The 24255-nt window shown below is 38.1% G+C and overlaps 1 protein-coding gene across 1 annotated transcript; it reads left to right on the top strand.

The window, feature by feature from the left end:
* Window positions 1-9577: 9577 nt before the first annotated feature.
* LOC127370088 (tissue factor) lies at window positions 9578-18404 on the top strand. The gene is made up of 7 exons (XM_051411818.1): window positions 9578-9798; window positions 11863-11977; window positions 13089-13178; window positions 13831-13937; window positions 14502-14680; window positions 16194-16359; window positions 17652-18404. Exons 1-7 carry the CDS (start codon window positions 9732-9734, stop codon window positions 17795-17797), a joined length of 870 nt encoding a protein of 289 aa, XP_051267778.1. The 5' UTR covers window positions 9578-9731; the 3' UTR covers window positions 17798-18404.
* Window positions 18405-24255: the final 5851 nt, after the last annotated feature.

Raw genomic sequence — 24255 nt, 5'->3', positions numbered from 1 at the left:
CAACTCTTTGGCGACTACTTTCTCCAGAATCTTAGAGAGGAAGGGGAGGTTAGAAATTGGTCTATAGTTGGCTAAAACCCCTGGGTCAAGAGTGGGCTTTTTAAGAAGGGGTTTAATTACAGCTACTTTAAAGGACTGTGGTACATATCCTGATAATAAAGAAAGATTAATCATATCCAGTAAAGAAGTGCCAATTAAGGGAACAACTTCTTTAAGCAGCCTAGTTGGGATCGGGTCTAATAGACAATTTGATGGCTTTGATGAAGAAATTATTGAAGTCAACTGATGAAGATCGATAGCAGAAAAACATTCTAAATATATATCTGATTTTACATTAGTTAAAGTTCCTGAACTTGGAGAGCCAGTGATACCTGTTGAGGGCATTTGGTGACTAATTTTCTCTCTAATAGTAATAATTTTATTATAAAAGAAGCTCATAAAGTCGTTGCTACTTAAGTTTATGGGGATATGTGGCTCAATAGAGCTGTGACTCTCTGTCAGCCTGGCTACAGTGATGAAGAGGAACCTAGGGTTGTTCTTATTTTCTTCTATTAGTGCTGAATAATAGGCTCCTCTGGCATTACGGAGGGCCTTTCTATAAGTTCACACACTGATGACACAGCATCGGGAGCAATTTGGGGTTCAGTATCTTGCTCAAGGATACTTCGACATGTAGCGGGTGGAGCCGGGGATTAACCAACAAGTATTCCTTGCATTTATTTATAGTTATTCATGGTTATCTATGTATATATGTTGGTTAGTAGTTAAAATTATGTATGTAGTTAGTGGTAGTTATTGTGTGCATAGTTTGTGTCTTGTTAGTTGTTAGTAGTTGTGTGGTTTGTGTGTGGGAAATATACAGTCATGGTACACAAGTCAAGAACTCCATTGCAACCTTCAGATTGAGACTAAATCAATTAATTGGCAATTAATCAGTTTTCCTTTTTTAAAGAGTGGTGCCACCAATGTGAATTTAATGTGAGTTACAACAGTTATTTAATGTGAACAACGATTTCTTCTAATATAGGCGACTTGCAAGCAACATAAACCCAGAAATGTTGAGTACCAGAGACCTAGAAACCCCTACAACAGTGTTTCACAACATGGAATAATCAAAATGGAGATGACCATCACGACTCAGTTTGTGAGCAAATGCAAAATGCTAATATGAAAAAGTTGTCTTTGTAAAAAGATGTTTACTGTATGTTCTTTAGAAAAATGTAATTCTCATACGTTTGATAAATATGAGTTTCTAGCTTGGTGATGTGCATTCCACCACATCATGTCAGTGTCTCTACAGCATGATCACGAGCAGAGTCAGGCAGTGAGGAATGCTGTTTATGAAGGTTTATTGTGTAATGGATGAAGTGTAACGTAGTCAGAAGTCAAATTCAGACCAGACTTCCCACCCTGCTCACACACACATTTTCCAGGGAAGTTTCATGTTATTCTTATGTTGTTGAGCAGATGTGTGATGTTGAAGTTGGAATGGAGTGTTTAGATGAGCTGAGCTTTCATAACATCCTGACTGCCTTGGGAGTGTGTAACAATTGGATCATCTCAAAGAACAGGGTTTCTTATTTTGTTTTGTTCCTCTGGGTATATGAAGGGTTAACAGTAAGTAGGGCTAAAGTCAACATCTCACGCACGCTCCAGTCTTCATTCAAGAGTAATCAAAATGGACACATGTATACAGTCTGAAACAGCAAAACCCTTACAAGCACTGTAAAGACACCCTAATATGGAACACAGCCTTCATCGGAAGGCACACATATTGTTAGTAGCAAAATAAAAACACTGTAAAACAATTACACATTTATCATCTATATTTATGCAGGAAGCAGAGGTGCATAATGTGACAAATTCTTCATATGCATTACAAGTCTGGTGTCTGTTTTATAATTAAAAAAAATTTCAGTTATTTACTTTATTAATAAATGAATACATTTAAATGTGATTATAAATATTATACATTTTCATTTCAATTATGCCTTTAACATTTACAGCATGCATTTCATGATGAATTTAATTTGAAGTGAGCTGTCTTTAATTAAGTGGTTCCAAGATAAATCTGAGGGGTCACAAGATCATTAAAGAAACATATGTAAATATTTATGGAAGTGGTTGCAGTGGTGAACTAAAAGTTAGAGAAGCAAGCTTGTGAATGTCACAATTTCAATCCCCCCGGACCGGCAGGATAAATCTGGGTGAAGCAGCACTTGCCCCTCCCTCATTACCAACACTGAGATACTTTTGCGAGTTGATCCGACTGTGGTTACGCTTCCAGGTAACAACTGTGATCAGGGTGTTCCTGCAAACTTCTCAGTGAACCTTTCATGAATAAATAAAGGTAAAAAAACAACAAGAAATTACTGACTTCAAAGTCATATTGATGTTATAAAAGCGTGAATGGTGCCTGTCATCTAACTTTGTTCACTCCTGAAAAACTCTACACAGCTTCATAAAGTGCTGTGTTCCTGTGAGAATGTAGGTTCGGCTAGTTCAGACTTGACTGAGGTCATGTTTATCTGATGCAGTCATGAGATGGTTTCTTGTTACTCTCTCTCTCTCTCCCTCTCTCTCTCTCTTTCTCTCTGCGACTCATTTTGGACTGAAAGCAAAGGTTACAGTCTATCATGCTAAAAATGGAAGGAGATTAGAACGGAGTAACTGATTTAAAGGGTTTTTTCAGACCACAAGTAGACTAGATCAAAAGTGAGGCTATTGGTCATTTCTGGTAAAGAAATTCAGTTGGCATAGTTGGTTTGTTGTATGTGGGCCAAACCATGTAAACAGACTGAAATCTGCTCACATTCTCTGTGAGTAAAATGTTTGGCCTGAGGAACTAATTTACTACAGCTACCTTCACTTAATTACTATTAAATAACTGGATTTCCTTTAAGTACTGTGGACGGAAATAAGATGTTCCAGCTCAGCTGACAACCATTCATGACTAAAGGTTCTAGTATGAATCATTAATAGTGCGCTTACATGACATTTAGTTACTACTCCCTTTGCATTATGACGGTGTACTTAAAGGCAGAGCTGTAGTGCTATTTCACCGGATGTGCACGGTTATGTTTTGACTTATTTTAAGGATTATGTAGCCTATCACTGTTCCTACAATGGCAGGTTTACATACATTAGTCAACTATACCTGAGCACATGACACTAATTGTCTAGGCTATGAAAACATAGCTAAGCTAGCTTTCATTTCCTGTAGGCTTAGTGGATGACAGGCTGTTTTCTTGGTTTTTTTTGGTTTTCATTGCATCACAAATGAAGTGAATGATGAATGAAAGGATGTTTTGCTGCCTTTTTATTAGCAAGCTATACTGGAGAAAAAATAATTGAAAGGTTCAGTGTTAAACATTTAGAAGGATCTATTAGCAGAAATGGAAACAAAAGATTTGCAATCTGAAACTGCACTGCTAGAGGCATCTAATACTACGGGACCTTTAATTCACTGTGCCGCAGGTACCGGAAACATTTAAGGTGGAATGTTTTCTTGCATGTTACTCATTGCATGAGTTGATGTTGTGTAACATTCAACACACGTTAAATGTCAAGTGACAGCCTTGACCACTGAATTTGTAGTTATTATTCAAAAAATAAATAAAATTAGCACACATGACATACTGTTTAGTGATTTTTGGATCTTCAAGCACTTAAAAATATGACTGAATTTCAACCAGATTATGTGAAGTGTGAATATTCTATTTCGCCACTTGGAGAAAAAAGTGGCAAGGAGCATCATTCCGGCGGCAGGGTAATAAGGTTAAAGGCTAGATGCCAAATATTAATTCAGTATTGCAATGTGAGATTGATAGAATTAACTTGGGTCTTATTTTCATAATTTTATCGTTTATTCCTATCAGTAATAATAACATTCTTGAGATCTGGGAATACAGAGACGTCAAGAAAGGTCAAGAAACACAAGCAGTCAGACAATCAGACAGGTTTGTCAAACTCGTTTAGAAGAAAAAAACAAAAATAAAATTATGACCTGAACGGTCTGTTGTAAACTTCCATCAAAGTTTACAGAGTTGTCATAAACTGTAATTTCACGTCAAATTCCATCAGTGGATTAATGTACTAAGTATAGAAACAGGTCAGCTGGGACATAGATGTTCTGCAGCTGACAGCCATTTATGACTACGAGGTTACAGCAAATCCCACAGCGCAGTGACTGGGAAGTGTACATGTAATGGCATGAGTTACTGGAAACAGTCTAGTGCAATCAAACTGAAGCTGAGACATGTAGTTCTTCATATTGTGAGTCAGAATTTAAGTGAAATGCATCAGAGAGCATGAGTGACTGGGTGGGTCAGTTTTTACATGTGGGCTTATGAGACAGCATACTGAGCCTTCCCATCTACTTCCAGGAAACTGGCATTCCTTATGTGAGTATCCGCAATAAAGTTTTCCACACCCCAAGATAGGGAGGACATCTCACTGAAATATTACACTTTGGCTATTCATAAAAAGTCTGAGTTTCTCCAGACTTGCTCTCTTATATCTTGGAATCTGCCATGTCTTATACAACAAGCTAAACTGAGGCGCCACATAAATCCCACAGGAGTACATTTATTAACATATTTCTTGTTGTATACTGCTTCAGGATCTGGTGTGGTAAACCACTTTCTGCTTTTTACTGTGTAAGTGTTTTCACCTATAATCTGGTATCTGATAACTCATTGCATACCTCATATAAGACATGAATTACCTTTGGTACATTGATTGAAATCACTGAGAAAGAGTCAGTGGGCTCTAAGAGTTTTCATTGTTTTTGCTAAATGTTCTAGAACAATGGGCAATGAAAAGCAGTACAGCGTGTGTTCGTGTTCTTTGTCTCTGTGATCAAAAACAGCTGTCTGCTGTTTCAGATTATTTACAACAAAACTAAACTCAGTAATATCAGTAATAAGTGCAGCTTCAGGTTGGTCATCTGAACCAACTATTTATTTCCGGGACTCCCAGTATATGTAAAATAATCAAATTTAACTGAATTGAACTTGAAAAATTATTTCATAATTTTATATATAAATTATGAAGTAGTGTGGGATTGCCTTTACCACCATTCCCATCACTGCAGTCAGCTCCTCCCGGTTAGGATTCCTTCAGTGTTCATGGTTTAGGAGGTTTCTACTGGGAGACCAATAATCCACAGAGGTCTCCTACTCTCCAAAACAGGAACCGCTAAAAACACTGAATAAAGCAGTTCCACCTTAAAAATCACTGTTTCTCCCACACTGTTAGGCAGACAAAGGACGTCCCGGAGAGGCTGCGAGTCGAGCTGCTGCTAACATTAGCTCAGCTTGTTTCTCTGATAACTTAAGATCCAGACGTCTGATGACTAAAATCCTTCATCTGGTTCACATCTGGAGTTAAAAAGCACCAAGATCTAAACAGTGGATGGTAAAAATGTGTCTTCAGACTGGATAAACAACGCTGACACATGCACAAAGGGGATATCACGCCACTGACAGGCAACTGGTGAAACGCAGCATTACCTGAATAAAATGACAGATTTCTCTGAGTTTGAACATTGTTGGAAACATTTGGGATAATGGAAGTACACAACTCAACTACATACAGAACATAGCTCTCATAGACATTTTAACATGGAAATGTTACAGATTGTAACTTTAAATTCTACTCACTCTATAATTGTATGTTTGGCACATGGTTATTGTATGGATGATTGTTAAGCCAAATAATATTGTACTTATATGTACAGAAAACCATTGGATCTTCAGGATGTCCAGCAACCTGTATTCAGCTTAAAAAAGGACTTCAGGACCACAGTGTTCCTCATTACGTAAAACAATAAAAATGTCCCACAAATGTTTGCCTTTAGGAAAGGCTTTAGGATTGGCAATAAAACAGATTCCTCACTGATCTGAAACAGCTGTCACTCAGTTTCACTTGCAACACTAAAATTGTTATTTAATTGTCTTTACTATCACCATGGCGATGCAATAAATAAATAAACATATTCTTTTCATGGTGGAGATATTAGACCATCCAGGGACACTAGTTCCTTCTCACTGCAATAGTTTCAGTGGTCATTAGCTCCATGAGGCAGGGCACAGGTAGTTTCCTTTTCAGGTTTCACAGATTGCTGAATCTTCCCACACTGTGCTGGGGTTATTGGTCCATCTATGGAGAGAAAGCTGCCCTTCCTCTCTGCTCCCCTACAGAGCTCCCTCATCTCCCCTTTTGGACAACACAAATATGTCTTGACAGGCCTCTTTGTTGCATTTCCCGGCGGTTTAAGTTGTTCAAACCATAGATATAGAAATGTACCGTATTCTCGATTTGACGTGCGTCTGCACAGTCACCATGTTGGGAAGCTCAACATCCACTAATTAACAATACTGAGAGATGCAGACCGCACTACAAAATCAACTGTAACTTGCTTTATTCTGAAAAATTCTGAAAGGTTTGATAGAAACAGTAAATTTTGAAAAGAACAAGATTTTTGCCTTTTTCTAAAACAAGTTAATGCTCTTAATGGGAAATGGAAACAGTTCTAAGTTCTAAGAAGAAAATTTGTAATACATAGTATAAAAAAATCTACAAAAAAATTTCCAAGCAAGATGTCCTCACAAAAAGAACAGCATCGATGGGTTGTCCAAATACCTGAAATACCCTATGTAGCCAGACCTCTAGCCGTTGGGATTAGGACCATTGTCTATAACTTCTTCTCAGTGTTATAGCTCCTCGAATCCTCACTGATCATGGTGGACAGACCAGCTAATAAGGCATATGACTTAGAGATGGGACCATGCTGTTATCTTCCCACTTGCTACTAACAGGTAACTGACTGGCCATTATTATTTTTTTAATATTTGCATTAGAAAGAAAAAATAATCGTTAAAGTTTGACATCCTTCTCTTGTCTTCTTTTAAAAAATGTAATCATATTTGCTGTATTATTATGTAACATTTCCTTTTTTCTATTTTTATTAAATTAGTGAAGTATCGTAAAATATAATTTCAGTTTATTACACCTAAGTTCAAACTTTTCTATTCCAATTAGTATTCTGTCTTAGCCTTGTGATAAAGTCTTAGTCTTCGTCTTTCATTTGGTGACTGGGTGGGTTGAAGGCTCCACTCTGTGTGTCAACTCTTTAATGTGGTTTTTTAATCTAATTTAGTAAAAAAAAAATTGTGTTCATATTTTAAATGAGTAACTTAAATCACATTATAACTCTATCAAAATTTACTGGTCCCATTCTATGGTATATAGTGTAATGTGTTTTTACAAAGGAAATGCTGTAAATCTGTTTTCAAGATCTGTAAAAAATCTATGACATTCACTGGGACAGTCCTGTTGAAAGGCGTGTCATTTTGTGTCAATTTGGAAGTGCAGCTAATCTCTGTCGGATTGCTGCACTGTATTGTACTGTATTACGCTAGTGCTAATCAGAAGAACAAATACAATGGCATTCAAACCGGAAGAGAAAAAAATGGGCATCACATTATGAGGTGAATATTTTTGCTGGAAAAAGTTTTTCCCCCAAAAAATGTGACAAAAATTTATTTTTATTAAAGTTTCCTACTGCAGCTTTAAGTTACAAAAAGATGGTGGTTTTGAAAAAGTCAAAATTGTTAATATTTATTCAAGATCAGGTCTTTTTCTAACTTTAACCAAGTGCTGTAAGTCACCTGAAAATGTGATTAAAATGAGCATTTTGCTTTGGCATCAATATAACTGTTTCATTATTACATTGGCAAAATGTTACTCCAAAAAATTAGTGTAACTTTAGGACAAGGGGTTGAGTAATACAAACAGTGTCTTTTTCCTTTTCAGTGTTTCTGTGATTTTCTGTGAAAGTGTGTGGAGGCGAGGTCCAACTACAACAGTCAGATGGTTTTCTAATTGCTACCAGGAGGTTTCCCCCCAAATGACACACTGCCGCAATGTTCCCACACAGTTACTCAATCCATCAAAACAGGTCACAAAAATTTAGTGCAGACTTCTGATGGACCCAACTGCCATTACCTTTAATAGAGGACATTACGGGCATCACCGATTCCCACAAGAATCCAAAATACCCACTGCTTTAGCTGTGATCTCTTCAAGTATCTACTTAGTATGTTTTCCCTTCAGTCCCACATTCCTTGGCTTCTTTCCCTGCTCCCTGGCCCAAGGGGCTAATAAAGAGAGGAGGACTATTCCACATGTGGGACAGAATTTGTCAGCTTATAGCAAAAGAAGTTTGCAGGAGATTGTAAAGTGAACAGTTGATCCAACCTCTGTATATTAAGTTGGCCCAACACAACTACTCAATCCTGAAAAAAAGCTCTTAAAGCACATGACAATACAATACATGATTTAATTAAGTAAATTCAAAGACTTTTACATAAAAAAAGTACAACAGACAACACTGGGGAGGAACAAAAGCCATCAAGTCCAAAACCTCGCAATTTTAAATGATTTGTTTTTGTGGGACCAAATTTCAGATTTGTTTGAATTTTGAGCAGAATATGTCCTCTGAGATTAGTTATCCTGATATTTTAGGTACTTATTTCTGACAATGATACAAACTTTATAGGCTATTTTTTTTTTTTGGTTGTTCAGTTTTCTTCTCATTGTTCTATTAGCTCTTTGGTTGTGTACCCTTGTCTCTGCTGCTCTGTGTATTTTTCTTTCTCTCTGCATTGCTCAAGTCTCTCTTGTAAAGGTGGTGTTGATGTCAATGAGATTACCTGGTTAAATAAAGGTTTTTATAGTTAAACCTTAACTCAAACTAAGTTTGTTGCACATTAAAGTAAAGTTACTGTTTACCACAAACTCAGTTTGAGTGTTCTAGAGTGAAACAAAGACAAAGAACCTTAACTGATGTTAAAAGACTTTGCTTTGATTTTGGTAGTTAAGGCAAGGACAACCCACCAAAAAACAACAATGTTGACAAATTGACTGAAGATACTGGCAAATTGTTCTTCATGAGAACAGCTTATTGCTTAGTTTCTCTTTACATTGTACACAATTAAACATTTTATTTAAACAAATGAGAAATACAGTTATATATATTATCACATACATCAGTTATTGGAAATGTAAACCCTTAGTAATTGGTATTATCATCTAATATCAGGCTGTCTCATATTTGCAGTTCCTGTGTGAGTTTCAAAAGACATTAGGAAGTTTCCTGATGAGATAAAAGCCAGTACAAAACTTCAACTGGACCACTTGGACCACCAAGTCTATCAGCAGTCCCTAACCCTAACCCTAATCCTAACTTTAACTCCAACCGTATCTGCAGTCAAGGCAACAGGGCATCAAGATGGTTGCGTACAGAAACACGGCTGAATACATGAGCAGCACTTTCCAAAGAAAGAACCAACTGTTTGATTCTTGTCAGGGTGGGGGTAACTATTGCTAACTCATTAGTCATGTTTCTCTTTAATCCAGTTAGTTTATGCACAGAGGGACAGTTACCAAGCTGTACGTAAATTGGGTGTCGTGTCTCAGCCCAGACATTCATGTAATCTGAGGAGTTCAAATTCAGCAAATCGTTTCAGAATCTCCCATCAGGCAGGCATGTGGGAGGGATCAGCAGGCGGAACGAAGCAGAACCTTTAGCGGTGCCCCCAGTTCTTCCATCTGCAGCCACTCTCTCTGTCCAGTTGAGCAAGAAACAACAGTCAGTCTGAGCAGCTGGTCTACAGCCACTTCTGCTGGGTTCACATAGCTTTCACAGGATTTTGGGTTGTGCTAACATGGCATCTCTGAAGAGTGTGCTTTCTCTGGGAGTCTGTCTGTCTGCTTGGATCATCACTATTGCAGGTAAGACCAGATAGATAGATAGGTAGACAGATAGATAGATAGATAGATAGATAGATAGATAGATAGATAGATAGATAGATAGATAGATAGATAGACATTTTATACAACATGGCAGACAGCTTCCTGGGGTGGCTCTACTCACTTTAGTAGTCTACTACACTAGAGCAGTGGTTCCAAACCTGGGGGTTGGGACGTCCACTAGGGATCGCAAGGCCTTCTTGATTTTAAAGGGTGTAAGAAAACCTAAAAAAAGTATGCAGTTATAACAACCAATGAGCCAATAGAACAAGCTAAGAAAACACTGAATTTGTCAAAAAAGAAGCCTGACATAAGTCAGACAGTTGTATAAAAGGTTTCTTAAAATTTCAGGAAAACTAATCTCTGATCAACATTCATGGGAAATAATCCGCTCAAAATTCATCCAAATATACACAAACTTCCTGCAGTTATTGTGTTCACTATTAACATTTTATCAGTTGTTCTGTTATTGTAGAAAAAGGGGTCCCTTAAGCAAAAGGGTGGTAATCACTGACGTAGAGAGGTTGTTTGCTTACAGCCAAAGCTTTCAGTTATAGCAATGGGCAAACACACAAGTAAGTATTAAGCCTTTCGGTTTGATACAAAATATGGCATTAGTTTCAGGTTCTGTAACATTCACTATATAATAGTAGACAGAGCTTCTAGATCAGTGAAGTGAAGCCAACGTGGAAGTGTGTCAAACCTGCATTCTTTCTATTACCTGCATTCTTTCTAATACCCAGCAGGGGGCAACTCCCTTGGTACCAAGAAAAAATTCTGATAGTATTGAGTCTTGTGCAGAAATTACCCTACTTTTCACTTGATATGGTCTCAATTGCTAATTTCAAGTCTTCGTCAAGATTCTGTTCCTGCATTGACTATTTGTTGCCTCAAATTTGCTCAGAAACATATTTTGGTGTACTGTTTATTTGTAATACAAATTCCTGAATTACTGCTACTGATCAGTTGAAACCAAATTCAACACGCAGAACGTGAACACTGCTAGCTCTGAAAAACCAACATGTTGTTTAACAGCTTGTAACTGGGTCTGTAGTTTAGACTTTGGTTCCTACATTCCTGTTCTAACTTGAGGTTACAGTATTTTGGACAGTGGTAGGCCTGTGTCATACGCCTGTGTTTATGTACTTGCCTATGAAATTTCTGCCGCCACACCAATATAATGGAGGTGAATGGAAGTTCCACAGACCTCACTCTGGACAGTATATATACTATCTACAAAGTGTAGATATTGTACTCTTTAGATTATTCATTCATCTCAATTGTTGTTGTTGGGGAGGTCCAACTTTAGTCTCTGCACCAAGGCTACTCCTAGTCACTTCTTAGCTCTTTGGCTCATAGGGCTGCATGATGTGGTACAAGCATCATATTGCATCATCATTAGTGTTGGGAATAATCATTTTTGGATCACAAATTTCGCTTTTGTTATTTGCCTGTTGCACATAACAATTTTGATAATATTTCAATTAATTATGCAGATCAATTATTTTGGCTCATGCAATTTATTTTATAGTTGAGTTTCACTGTGTCTGACATAGAATGGACAGAGAGGATTCATAACCCTTGCAAATGCAAATTGGTTTCATATTTTGTATTATATGTATAGATTATTAATGAAAAATATATGAAATTATACATAATCAGATGGATGCACACTGTAGATAAGAATACATTTTGGAAATAGAAAGCCAATTGTGTGTATAAAGTGAGGCTCTTTATGAGGGTAAATGAACAAGAACTTTGCACAGTTGTAGCATTCTCCGGTTGTTCTGTGGAGGCATTTCAAAAATGCAGGAGTAATCAGTAAATGTTCCATGATAGTATTTACCTAATCATGATGCATCGTTTTTTTTCAGATGTGTTGGAATGTTAATTCTACTAATGCCAACAAGATGTTCCACTGCACTATTAAGTTTAATTTTTGTCACACAATCTGCTTAGCTCGATGGCAACGTTTAACTCTGATTATGGTCTCTTTATGAGAAAAAAGAGGATGGGGAGGTGAGTAATATTGTATTTTTTTTATAGCTCAGAACTCTTTGCCCCAAGCACAGAACGTGCACTGGGTCTCTCTGGACTTTAAAACCATCCTCACCTGGACTACCGAAGGATCTGACCTCACATACACTGTCCTGTACTCTTGGTGAGTTCTTACACACACACACACACACACACACACACACACACACACACACACACACACACACACTCCAACCCTAACCCTAACCCTATCCAAGAGGGAACTACTTTTTCTAGTCATTTAAAAAAAATAGAAATCGAAAAAAGGAAATGTTACATAATAATACAGCAAATGTGATTACATTTTTTTTTTAAAGAAATTGCCAAGAGAGGGATGTCAAACTTTAACGATTATTTTTTCTTTCTAATGCAAATATTAAAAAAGTAACAATGGCCATTTTAATTGAGAATAAAAACTCTCTCTCACACACACGTACAGAATTACTGAAGTGCATTACTCAAAGAAGAGACTATATTTTAGATTTTTTTTTAATTGGTCACATTTGACCGAAATATAACACAAGGGTAATATTGATGCTTCTATATGACCTACATAAGAAGACTGGCAATTTCTATATTGTTATTATAGGTCGATTCCCCCAAAATCAATGAAACAAGGAGCTAGAAACACTACCGCTTTTGTCCACAGGGGCTGCCAGAATCCACACAAAATAAAAGTTCCTTGTACGAGCTACTAATATGATTTGAATACCTGTTAATATTTTAGCTTTACATTTTTGTACTTTTACGTTAAGTAAAGGATAATAATACCAGGAGGTCTATTTTAAATGATACACACATTTGGAGGCTAATCATGCACAAAGACACTGCATAATATATTTTACTCTCATAATTCTTCTACTTTAGGTTTAACTTTTTAAAATCAGCTTATCTCAGTACTTGGGGACATCAACACCTGTCAATGACTTAAACTGTGGTGGAAGTTAAAGTGTTTTCATGGTTCTGTCTTTTCAAATGGAAAGAACTTTTCTCATGAGTCATGCAACAGTTTTCTCATACATATTTTATTATTATTTCTTTCTTTCTCTGTTCGTAGTGTGCAATGTGCTCCTCTCCTGAAGCGATATCACACTTTGCGTTTCCAGCGAGAACTAGACATGTAATCTGTTTTTAGTGCTGGATCATGTCAGGAACAGGAAGTATCCAAATGTTAGCAGTCTGCTGCATTATTTTGATTATGAACAGTTTTGTGTGTTCTGTCATGTGACCATCAGGGATAAAACTGACTGGCTGGAAAGTGCTGACTGCATCCAAATGTTAGACACAGAATGTGATCTGACCCACAACCTGCAACCCTACGACAGGTATGATAAAGCCCTATATAACATTCCTATAATAATTCAATAGGGCTTAAATGTTTGGTAACAAACTTGACATTCTTTTGTAATTTCTAACCCCCCTCATGTTTTAAAGTATTATATACAGAAATACAGTATATACAGAAACCTATATTTTTCTGTTATTATATTTATGCTCTGTGACCTCTTCATCTTTATCTTAGTTTTAATTTATCCTATCAAATAGCGACATACACTTTGATGAAGCTGTAACTGAGAGTTTATGATGGCATAACACACCCATAGCATATTGCTTCCAGCTCAGCAGTGTGGACTAAATTTGTGAACACACTCAACTGCTTCTCACAGTTCACCAATATGGAACTTGAGTCTTTGAGTATGCAAAAGTTTGGCCACTCCTTGAAAAATAACGTATTTTGGTGTTTTCTTTATTATAAAGCTGTACAGTATGCTGCTGTTCGTGCTGCTAATTATGCAAGCACCTGGCAGTTTCTAAATGCTAAGTACTCATACTGTACATTTCTAGCATAAAACTTTGGGGTACACAATATTTCCAGGGTTCATGATGCTGACAAGTAGACTACCACCGCTTATCAAAATCCACACACCATGCATGTTGAATGCATATCACATATGTTCAATGTATGTCTGTTGAAAGGACCTACACTGCTGACATCCAAACAGAGCATGAGATGCCTGAGTCTGACTATCCCCTGGAGGAATTGAGTCATGTTTATTCTCCACAGTTCAACCCCTATAAAGAGAGTAAGTATTATACACACACAAAATGTCACTGTTATGTCTAGATGACCAATGGCAGAGCTTTTCTTTTAGCATCTCCCACAAATGCTGATAACATCACTATATAGTCAGTCATTGTTAAATAGTGTATTTTGACAGTTTTAATACAAAAGACAACGGTGCATTTTGCTCAGTATATGTGCAATGTCTTTGGCCTACATTGAAAACTGGGCAGTGTGTTGTGCACTTTAGTGGCCATTTTGACAGTGGGGAATAGGTTTCATGAAAATAACAAAATAACCCTCATAAGGGTATTTTTTCATCGGAGCATGACCCCAGACTCAGTCTTCGCGCCTCTCCAAAGAGTCACAAGTTTGTACTGTAGTATTTGAACCTTCTAATCTTTTTTTAAGGACATTAATCTATCTAACAGAATACTGTGATTAATTATGAACACAAATTATAAAAAGGTGATAGTGCCAGTATAACTGACTCACATTCTTCAGCTTTATGAATAAGACGCTTTCAACCTATATGAATAGGCCTGAAAAAGGTCTCATCATTACAGCCGATTTGTCGTCTCCTCAGGTAACATCAGTGCTGCGAACTTCACTGTGGAGAAGGTAAATAAGAGCACAGTAATTATCAGCATCACAGATCCTCTGACCAGCATCCATGAGCGTGGGAAGCAGCTTAGCATTAGAGAGATTCTCAAAAGTGACCTCCATTATAAGATCATCTACTACAAGTCTGGAAGTACAGGAAAGGTACAGTATTCAGCTGTCAACACTGACACCAACACAGTTTTACCTAGTGATTCACTTCTTGTTAAACACTACACCTAGCTTTGATACAGTGCTTTACATAAAAAATACATATGGGTCAAAATGTGCTGTAACTGTAAGTAGTTCATCAGAATTCATCGTCTCCAGCACGACTTCTTTTCAGAATAGTTTTTACAGTACACAATATATCCTCTAAAAAAGGCTTAAAAGAAAATATGTAAACAATATATTTAATAATGAATCAATTAATCCCCAATTTCTGTTGTCAAGTGCTTGCTCCTGGTGGGAACTGTTGTGTCTCTGTAAATCATTCTATAAGGAGTTTGGTCTAGACCTGCTCCATTTGAATGTTGTTATGTTATGAATTGGAGCTATACAAATAAAATTGAATTGAATTGAAACAGTCTTTGTTTAAAGCTGCAGTAGGTCATTTTCCTGGGCTCCCATTGATAACATTTGCTCTGTACAAAAATGATGTAGCTGGAGCCAGCAGCCAGTTAGCCTACAGCAGTCTTGGTATTGATTAAACAAACGAGACATAAAATGTTAATTGGTGAGCCAGGCTAGCTGTTTCCCCCTGTTTCCAGTCCTTGTGCTAAGGTAAGCTAATAGGCTGCTGGGTGTAGCCTCCATTATTAACGGACAGATCTTAAAGTGGTGTCAATCTTCTCGGCTAACTCTCAGCAAGAAAATGAAAGCTATTTTGTCAAGCTAGCAAATAACGTATAGAGCTTCACATTTCCATTGATATTGATACCAGGAAAGAAAATACTCACTTTAAAAAATGTACCAGTAATGTAAATTAGAGGTCCAGTGTGTAACATTTAAAATGATCTATTGTCAGAAATGGAATATAATATTCATAGCTATGTTTTTATTAGTGTATAATCACCTGAAAATAAGAATCATTGTGTTTCTTAGAATGAGCTGTTTTTTATCTACAAAGGGAGCAGATCCTCTTCTACAGAGTCCGCCATGTTGAACTGCTATGTTTCTACAGTAGCCTAGAATGGACAAACCAAACACTGGCCCTAGATAGGGTCTTTCGCATTTTTCTCAACAAGCTGCGAGTTTCTCTGCCTCCATAGTTTCCCCTACAGTCTTCACAGCCCGTGATGTTCAGTTAGTTGTAATCTGCATCTTTACTTCTAGATGCCACTAAATCCTACACACTGGACCTTTCATTCTCACTGGGTATTCAGCTGTAGGCCTGTTACTGGAGTTCGAGCTCACCTTTAAGAGACAGACATGTAGAGGGACATTCTATTGTCTTTCCAGAAATAAAATAAAGAAAATGAATGTGGATAAGAGTTATATTGAAATCGAGGAGCTTCAGAGGCTGATTCTATTTTACCGAAGATACTTAAAGTAGTCTACGTTTTGATTTTTAAAAGACATAATGATGAACTACAGAGGTCATGAAAGTCTAAATGCAAAGCTGGTCAATTTGACAGCTTTTTAAGTGACTGTAACATTTCCTATTCTTGTCTGATAGAGAGAGGTCACATCTGACTCCAGCAAGGTAGAGGTGTCCCAACTGGATCCAGGACAGAGTTACTGCTTCATGGTGGCAGCTTACATCCCCTCCAGACCCAAAACTACACAGCACGGAGCCTGGAGCAGACAGCGGTGTACACCTGGGAGCAATGACACCCTGCAAGGTGCACACACTCTGTACACACTACACTACACTACACTACACAACACAGAAAAGATGTGGAGAGTAACATCAGCATGGCTGCAAGGACTCACAGGGCTATAGTGTTGAACAGCAGTTGTTTCTGCAAATTAGAAATGCACATTTTGGAAAAATTTGAAATTCCGATGTAATGAGTCTTGCTTGTGGCTTTCATGGTTAAGAAGTTCTTTTGTCTGGTGTACTTAGAAAAACGACCACGAAGTCTCTAAGCGTTCCCTAAGCCTCTAAGAGCTTTCTTGTAAACAAACGTGGTTTTGTTCACATTCACTGGGTCTTACCCAAACACAGTGTGCCTGACAAACAAACATTTCCTACTATGCTAAACAAAAACAAAACAGAGATTGAAGTCTGTTTTTGGCTCATGCAATCAAGGTACTTTTACATGTATTGGAGTATTTGTACCTTGTCATATTGGTACTTTTACTTACTTACAAGTACTACAACTTTTTAACTGGTCAAGAAACAGTCTCAAATGAGTGGACCGTAATACTGTTGCACTGTTGCACTAACAACAACAGTCACTTCTCTGTAGATAGCAGTTGATTTGAATGACAAAGATATGTAAAATTGGCAAATGTATTTATTGTTACTGTTGTCATTTTCAGCTGCAACTGTAACGTTTAATTAAAATGGTGGTCCAATCTATGTGACGTTTCTTGCTGTGCTTATTTTATGTACTTTGATAAACCAACTAGGGACATCTATTTCAGACATGGCACCTAATGCACCTTCTGCACTCCCGTTCACTGTCTATCTTGTTCTACCAAACATATAGTAAGAGCTGTCAGCTTGGCATGTTTAAAGCAACAGCAATGGAAACATCCTGCATACTATGCCTTAAAAATCAAATCATAACCCAGAAAACAGCAAACAAGTGAGGGACAGCAGACTGCAGACAGTCACAAATGTAACTATGTATGTATATATAGTCAGAAGCAGCAGCCAGCAGGGACACCGTTTTCTGTTTTAATTTTATTGTGGCATGTAAAATCCATGTCACACTCAAAAATAATTCACTCAGACCAAAAGCTAAATAATTATTCTTTTAACTAATGTTTTTCATTAGTTCTGACACAGAAAATGCATACATAACAAGGATCTCTATATTACATTTTTATCTTGGCATTCTTAATCTTCCATGCTGGCACAATACAGGTTCCTGCAGATGTAAGCATTGCTCTACAGAGCCAAAAACTGTGTGTGTTTAAAGAGAGGAATTCATCTGCCTAACAGTGTCTCTCACTGTCCCTTCAGAGTGGAGTCTTGGAGCGTGGGTTGGTGTAGTCTTCATCTTGATCACAGTCTTCATCATCACGGTCACTGTGACCATCCTCTGCTGCAAATGCTGCAGACAAAGAAACAAAACCCTCCAGACGACTCAATCATCAGCGCCTATTTAATGTACTGTGTGTGTGTGTGTGTGTGTGTGTGTGTGGGGGGAAGCGTCTTTCAAACGAAGGGAGCTGGCTTCTCTTCAGTTTTCTATATCCTCTCTGTTTATAGGAAAACATGGTTTAGTTATCTATGCTCTGTGTTTTCAGTGGTCATTATGTTTTTTATTTCACATTTTAATATTTTAATACCTTGAAGGTGACCGTGCAGCTGCCGCTCATTAGTACTTTTGTGTTTTGTTTTAGAATATCAAATCCTAGCTAATTCTAACTAATCCTAACCACAGCAGCAGTTTCAACAGTTTTGTCAGAAACTAATTCAAAAGATTAAAATGTGATTTGTTAACCTGTTTTTACATATATCTTTATATTTTACTGTAGCTTACAGTTGTGTCAAGACTAAATACAAATAACCACTACATGTACAGTGAACTAAGCTCTTTGGTGGCATCTAATGGTTGCTCCATGGAACTACATCAGTATTCTCTACAGATCCACATTCAACTATACCTTTAGTCTTATGTAACTAACTCGTTCATTAATGTCTGTTGTGTCACTAGTACCTTTTGTTGATCAAAAGGGAAGAAAAGCAATAAAACACAAAAATTAAAAGGTTCTCTAGATTCTGTTATTTTTGTAATTCAATTATAATCTGCCTCTCTACCTCTCTATCAATTTGGGAGTTGCAATATACCTTTACTGACGATAACTGTGATATTAAAAAAATGAAATATTGATATCATGTTAATATTCAATTCAATTCAATGTTATTTGTATAGCATGAACTCATAACAGAAGTTATCTCAGGACATTCAAATAGAGCAGGTCTAGACCGAACTCCTTATAAAATGATTTACAGAGACCCAACAGTACCACCATGATCAAATAAACACACATGATAATTCTCCCCACACTCACATTTTTAATTTTGTAATTCATTTGTCAAATAAGAGACAAAACACACAGTAACGGTTAAAAAATTATTTTGACGGATAGCATTATTTTTTAATTTACTATAGATACGTATGTATATGTATACATATATATACACTGCATCCTTTTTTCACTGGGCTCAGACAACAAATGAAAGGTGCTGCATGTAGTGACAACAGACTATCTCACCAACAGACCGCAGTATGTGAGGCTCCAACACTGTGTGTCTGACGTTGTGCTCTGCAACACAGGTGCCCCTCAGGGTACGGTGCTCTCTCCCTTCCTCTTCACCCTTTACACCTCGGACTTTACCCACAACTCCACACACTGCCACATCCAGAAGTTCTCAGATGACACAGTCATTGTTGGATGCGTTTCTGAAGGGAATGAACTGGAATACAGGACTGTCATCATGGACTTTGTCAGCTGGTGTGAGCTCAACCAGCTTCAGCTAAACACTAGCAAGACGAAGGAGAGGATTGTTAACTTCAGGAGGAAAACATCCCACTTCACACCGGTGAACATCCAGGGATTGGACATTGAGGTGGCAGAGAATTACAAATTCCTGGGTGTTCACCTCAATAAAAAACTGGACTGGACTGACAACACCCATGCTCTCTACAAGAAGGGCCAGATTCGCCTCCACCTGCTGAGGAGACTGAGGTCCTTCGGGGTGTGCAGAGCTCTCCTCAGGACTTTTTATGACTCTGTGGTTGCTTCAGCCATCTTCCATGCTGTGGTCTGCTGGAGAGGGGGTAGTACGGACAGGGACAGGAAGAGACTCCATAAACTGATCAGGAGAGCGAGCTCTGTTCTGGACGGTCCTCTGGACTCCATAGAGGAAGTGGGTGAGAGGAGGATGTTAGTGAACCTGACATCCATCATGGACAACACCTCTCACCCCCTACATGACACTGTGGGGTCCCTGAGTAGCTCCTTCAGCAGCAGACTGTTACACCCACGGTGTAAGGAGAGGTTCTGCAGGTCTTTCATCCCTGCTGCTGTCAGACTCTACAACACCTGCACCACCTGCTCATGTTGTAGTGTCTGTTTTTAAAATTACCACCATACCATAGCTTTACCACTTTACCATAGTTTTTTTATATATATCTGTATTTATTTATTTCACGTAAAATGCTGCTGTGACAAAGGAATTTCCCCGTTGTGGGATTAATGAAGTAATACACCTTCCTCCCTCACTGACTGCTTCACCGAGCTCAAATCCTGGTTCTCCTCCAACTTCCTCAAACTCAACAGTGATAAAACCGAATTTCTTTTTATTGGCACTAAATCAATCCTCTCAAAAGCTAACAGTTTTTCACTCACCATCGACCACTCCTCTGTCTCCCCTTCCCCCCAGGTTAAGAGTCTGGGTGTCTTCCTCGACAGCACATTATCTTTCCAATCCCATATCAATAACATCACCCGGTCTGCATATTTCCACCTACGCAATATTAATCGACTCCGCCCCTCCCTTTCTCCCCACTCCACTGCCATCCTTGTACACAGCCTTGTCACCTCCCACATCTACTACTGCAACTCCCTTCTCTTCGGTCTAGCTCACAAATACCTCCATAAACTTCAACTGGTTCAGAACTCTGCAGCTCGAATTATCACCAGAACCCCCTCCATCCACCACATCACCCCTGTTCTACAGCAACTCCACTGGCTCCCGGTAAAACTCCGCATTGACTTCAAAATCCTCCTATTCACGTTCAAGGCCATCCACAACCTCTCCCCTCCTTATCTGTCCGAACTCCTCCACATCGCCAACCCTTCCCGTTCCCTCAGATCTGCCTCCTCTGTCCACCTCTCTGTCCCTCCCGCCCGCCTCGTCACCATGGGGAGCAGGGCTTTCAGCCGCTCTGCCCCCCAACTCTGGAACTCACTCCCACCGGACCTCAGGAACCTGGACTCTCTCACACTCTTCAAATCAAGATTAAAAACTCACCTATTCAGAACTGCCTACCCCACTTAACCATCTACATTGTCTTTTCTTATCTGTTTCTTATTTCTTGCTGTTTTTTTTTTTAGTTGTACGGTGTCCTCGAGTGCCCAGAGAGGCGCCTCTAATAATTTAATGTATTATTATTATTATTATTACAATACAATACAATACAATACAATACAATACAAAATAAACCTTTCCAGGACATTTTCCAGGAGATGGGACAGGACAGCACTTGTTCACAAATGGTCATATAACTTACTGGTAGTCCTTGTAGGTGGTCAGCGTCTGTGTTAGCTTGCTTTTGTGGCGTGCATGGCTGTTCTACAAACAAATTAAATCATTTATAGCAGAAATGCACAAAATTTTAATTTTTTTCAGCTGATACAATAAACAATCATTACCTGCTTCTCATGGCTGATACCGTTAAGATAACCGAGCTAAGAATGTTTTTTTAAAATATAAATAATAATTGTGTATTTTTTTTATCAATTTACAAAATGCAAAGTGAGCAAACAAAAGAAAAATCTAAATCAAATCAACATTTGGTGTTACTACCCTTTGCCTTCAAACCAGCATCAATTCTTATAGGTTCACTTGCACAAAGTCAGGGATTTTGTGTGATCAACTAATTATACCAAATGGATCCTAATGATCATCATCACATGTAGGTTGAAACACAGTCATTAACTGAAACAGAAACAGCTGTGTAGGAGGCTTAAAACTGGGTGAGGAACAGCCAAACTCTGCTACCAAGGTGAGGTTGTGGAAGACACTTTCATGTCACAGGTCATACACTATGGCAATACTGAGCACAGCAACAAGACACAAGGTAGTTATACTGCATCAGCAAGGTCTCTCCCAGACAAATATTTCAAAGCAGACTGGTGTTTCAAGATGTGCTGTTGAAGCTCTTTTGAAAAAGCACAAAGAAACGGGCAACGGTGAGGATCGCAGACGCAGTGGTCGGAGAAACTTAATGCAGCAGATGAAAAACACATCAAGCTTATTTCCCTTCGAAATCGGAAGATGTCCACTAGTGCCATCAGCTCTGAACTGGCGGAAACCAGTGGGACCCAGGTACACCCATCTACTGTCTGGAGAAGTCTGGCCAGAAGTGGTCTTCATGGAAGAGTTGCAACCAAAAAGCCATACCTCCGACATGGAAACAAGGCCAAGCGACTCAACTATGCACGAAAACATAGGAACTGGGCTTCACAAAAATGGCCACTCTGGTGAAATATTGGGCTGTAGCAGAAGACAGTATGTTCTTTGGAAGTTTGGAGCTGTATTTCTGCAAATGGAGTTGGAGATTTGGTCAGGATTAATGGTATCCTCAATGCTAAATACAGGCAGATACTTATCCATCATGCAATACCATCAGGGAGGCGTATGATTGGCCCCAAATTTATTCTGCAGCAGGACAACGACCTCAAACAACAGCCAAGGTCATTAGGAACTATCTTTAGCGTAAAGAACAAGAAGTCCTGGAAGCGATGGTATGGCCCCCACAGAGCCCTGATCTCAACATCATCGAGTGTGTCTGGGATTACATGAAGAGACAGAAGGATTTGAGGAAGCCTACATCCACAGAAGATCTGTGGTTAGTTCTCCAAGATGTTTGGAACAACCTACCAGCTGAGTTCCTTCAAAAACTGCAGGTGTAGAAGAATTGATGCTGTTTTGTTAATTGATAAAAATAAACTAACGCTTCCATTTTTGAAAGCATTCTTAATTTACAGCATTTTTCACACCTGCCTAAAACTTTTGCACAGCACTGTATATAAATATAATTTCCCAATATTGGCTGATAACTGATAATTATTATGCATCCTTAATTTATAGACTGTATGCATGTAGATATGACCCTCTGCACCATTTCCACTGGGCTTCCCAGAGATTTCGGTTCACGGTTATGGAAACATTGGACTTAATGCTGAAAAGATTGTTACAAGTCCACTTTGCATCTGGTAATACTTAACGTCTAAATGATGGGCTGAAATCCAATAAAAAAATTATGACTACAAACTGTTAGTTGACAGCTTTGTTGTCACTACAAGGTGATAATCTGTTTCAGGTAAATGTACTGCCCCCAGTTGGGCCAAAAAAAAAAACCAGCTAACTGAGGCAGCTTTAAAGGGCCAGAAGGGTACGTCTAGAGGCTTGTGCTGCAGGATGTAAATATTATGATAATAACTTTATTTATATAGCACCTTATTAAAAACAGAGTTTACAAAGTGCTTTGACGGACAAAGCAAATTTATACGTGATACACAAAATGTAATTTGATGTAAAAATATTTTGCCATTCGAAAATAATTAAAATAAAGAATTAAATTGGATAGTAAAGTAAAAAGACGACATCACATAAAGGCAAGTCTATAAAAACAGGTTTTAACAAGTGATTTAAAGGAAGTCAAAGCTTATATCCTAAGGCAGGCCGTTCCAAAGCTGAGAGGTTCTGATGGCAAAAGCACAAACTGCCAGAAGGGTACACCTGAATACCTAAGGCTGCAAACTGTCTCATAAGGGGTCAACATTTGGACATTAATGGCGACTGAGCTGTCAATCATGATGTGAAACGCCCCTTTTATAGCTTCAAATAACTAATTAAAACCAAACTGGTCAGAAAAATGAACACTTGAACATCAACGTGATCTGTCTAAAATGACAGAAACCACCTTTGAGAAAAAAGTATTTGACGTGTACTTAGATTTTTTTGTTTGGCCCCATGTTAACATGGTGGCAGGAGACTTTATGACCTATAAAGTTGGCCGTATATTCCTACTGTGTATGTTTTAGTGACAGGTAATTTTTATTGTTAGCCATGTAAATGTAGCAGGTAGCTTTTGCTGGGACCCAGTGTCTATATTTTATGTGTGTTTGTGTTTGCCCAACTATTAATATAATCATGATGAAACAGGGAACCACAGTAATAGTTTGTGTAATATGTATTTGTTTTGCATTAGTTGGAAGCAAGTTTTGTTTAATCGTTTTTACGGTGGTTCTAAGAGAAAACGCTGGACAGAAACGTGTTAACAATGTACTGTGTCTGTGTATTTTGCAGTGCCAGTAAAGGAAGAAAATACTAAGTCACTCTTTATTCACGTGTGCAACATATGTCGATAGTACATTGACACAAATCAAAAAGTTAAAAATAAACAGGGTTCCCACTCATCCTGGAAAATATGGAAAACCTGGAAATTTAGAGACTAGTTTTCCAGTCAAAGACCTGGAAATTGACTAAAATTACCAAAAATCCTGATAATATATTTTTTTTATTTCAGTTGTATTCCACCATGGACTACATAAACCTGGGTGTGTATTTTGTTTAAAACTCAACTGTTTGTAGGATGAGCTGTGCAGTTTGACACTTTAAAGAAAAATGCCCCCATCAGTCAGTCTAGCTGTTCACACCAGATGTGAGCCATAGGTGGGATTTTTAATAAAGCTCAGTGGAAATGCAGGAAATGCTCATACAAACTGTTAACTGTAACAAACACTGAGGTGAGAACAGCCAAGTGCGCCATAAAGGTGAGCTAATATTCAGTATGAACCCTGCATCATTAAAAAAGGAGTCAGTAATA

The sequence above is a fragment of the Dicentrarchus labrax genome, unplaced genomic scaffold (genome assembly GCF_905237075.1).
Source record: "Dicentrarchus labrax unplaced genomic scaffold, dlabrax2021, whole genome shotgun sequence".
NCBI classification, from domain to species: domain Eukaryota; kingdom Metazoa; phylum Chordata; class Actinopteri; family Moronidae; genus Dicentrarchus; species Dicentrarchus labrax.
Note: the sequence above shows the minus strand (reverse complement) of the source record. Positions and strands in the feature narration are given on the sequence as shown.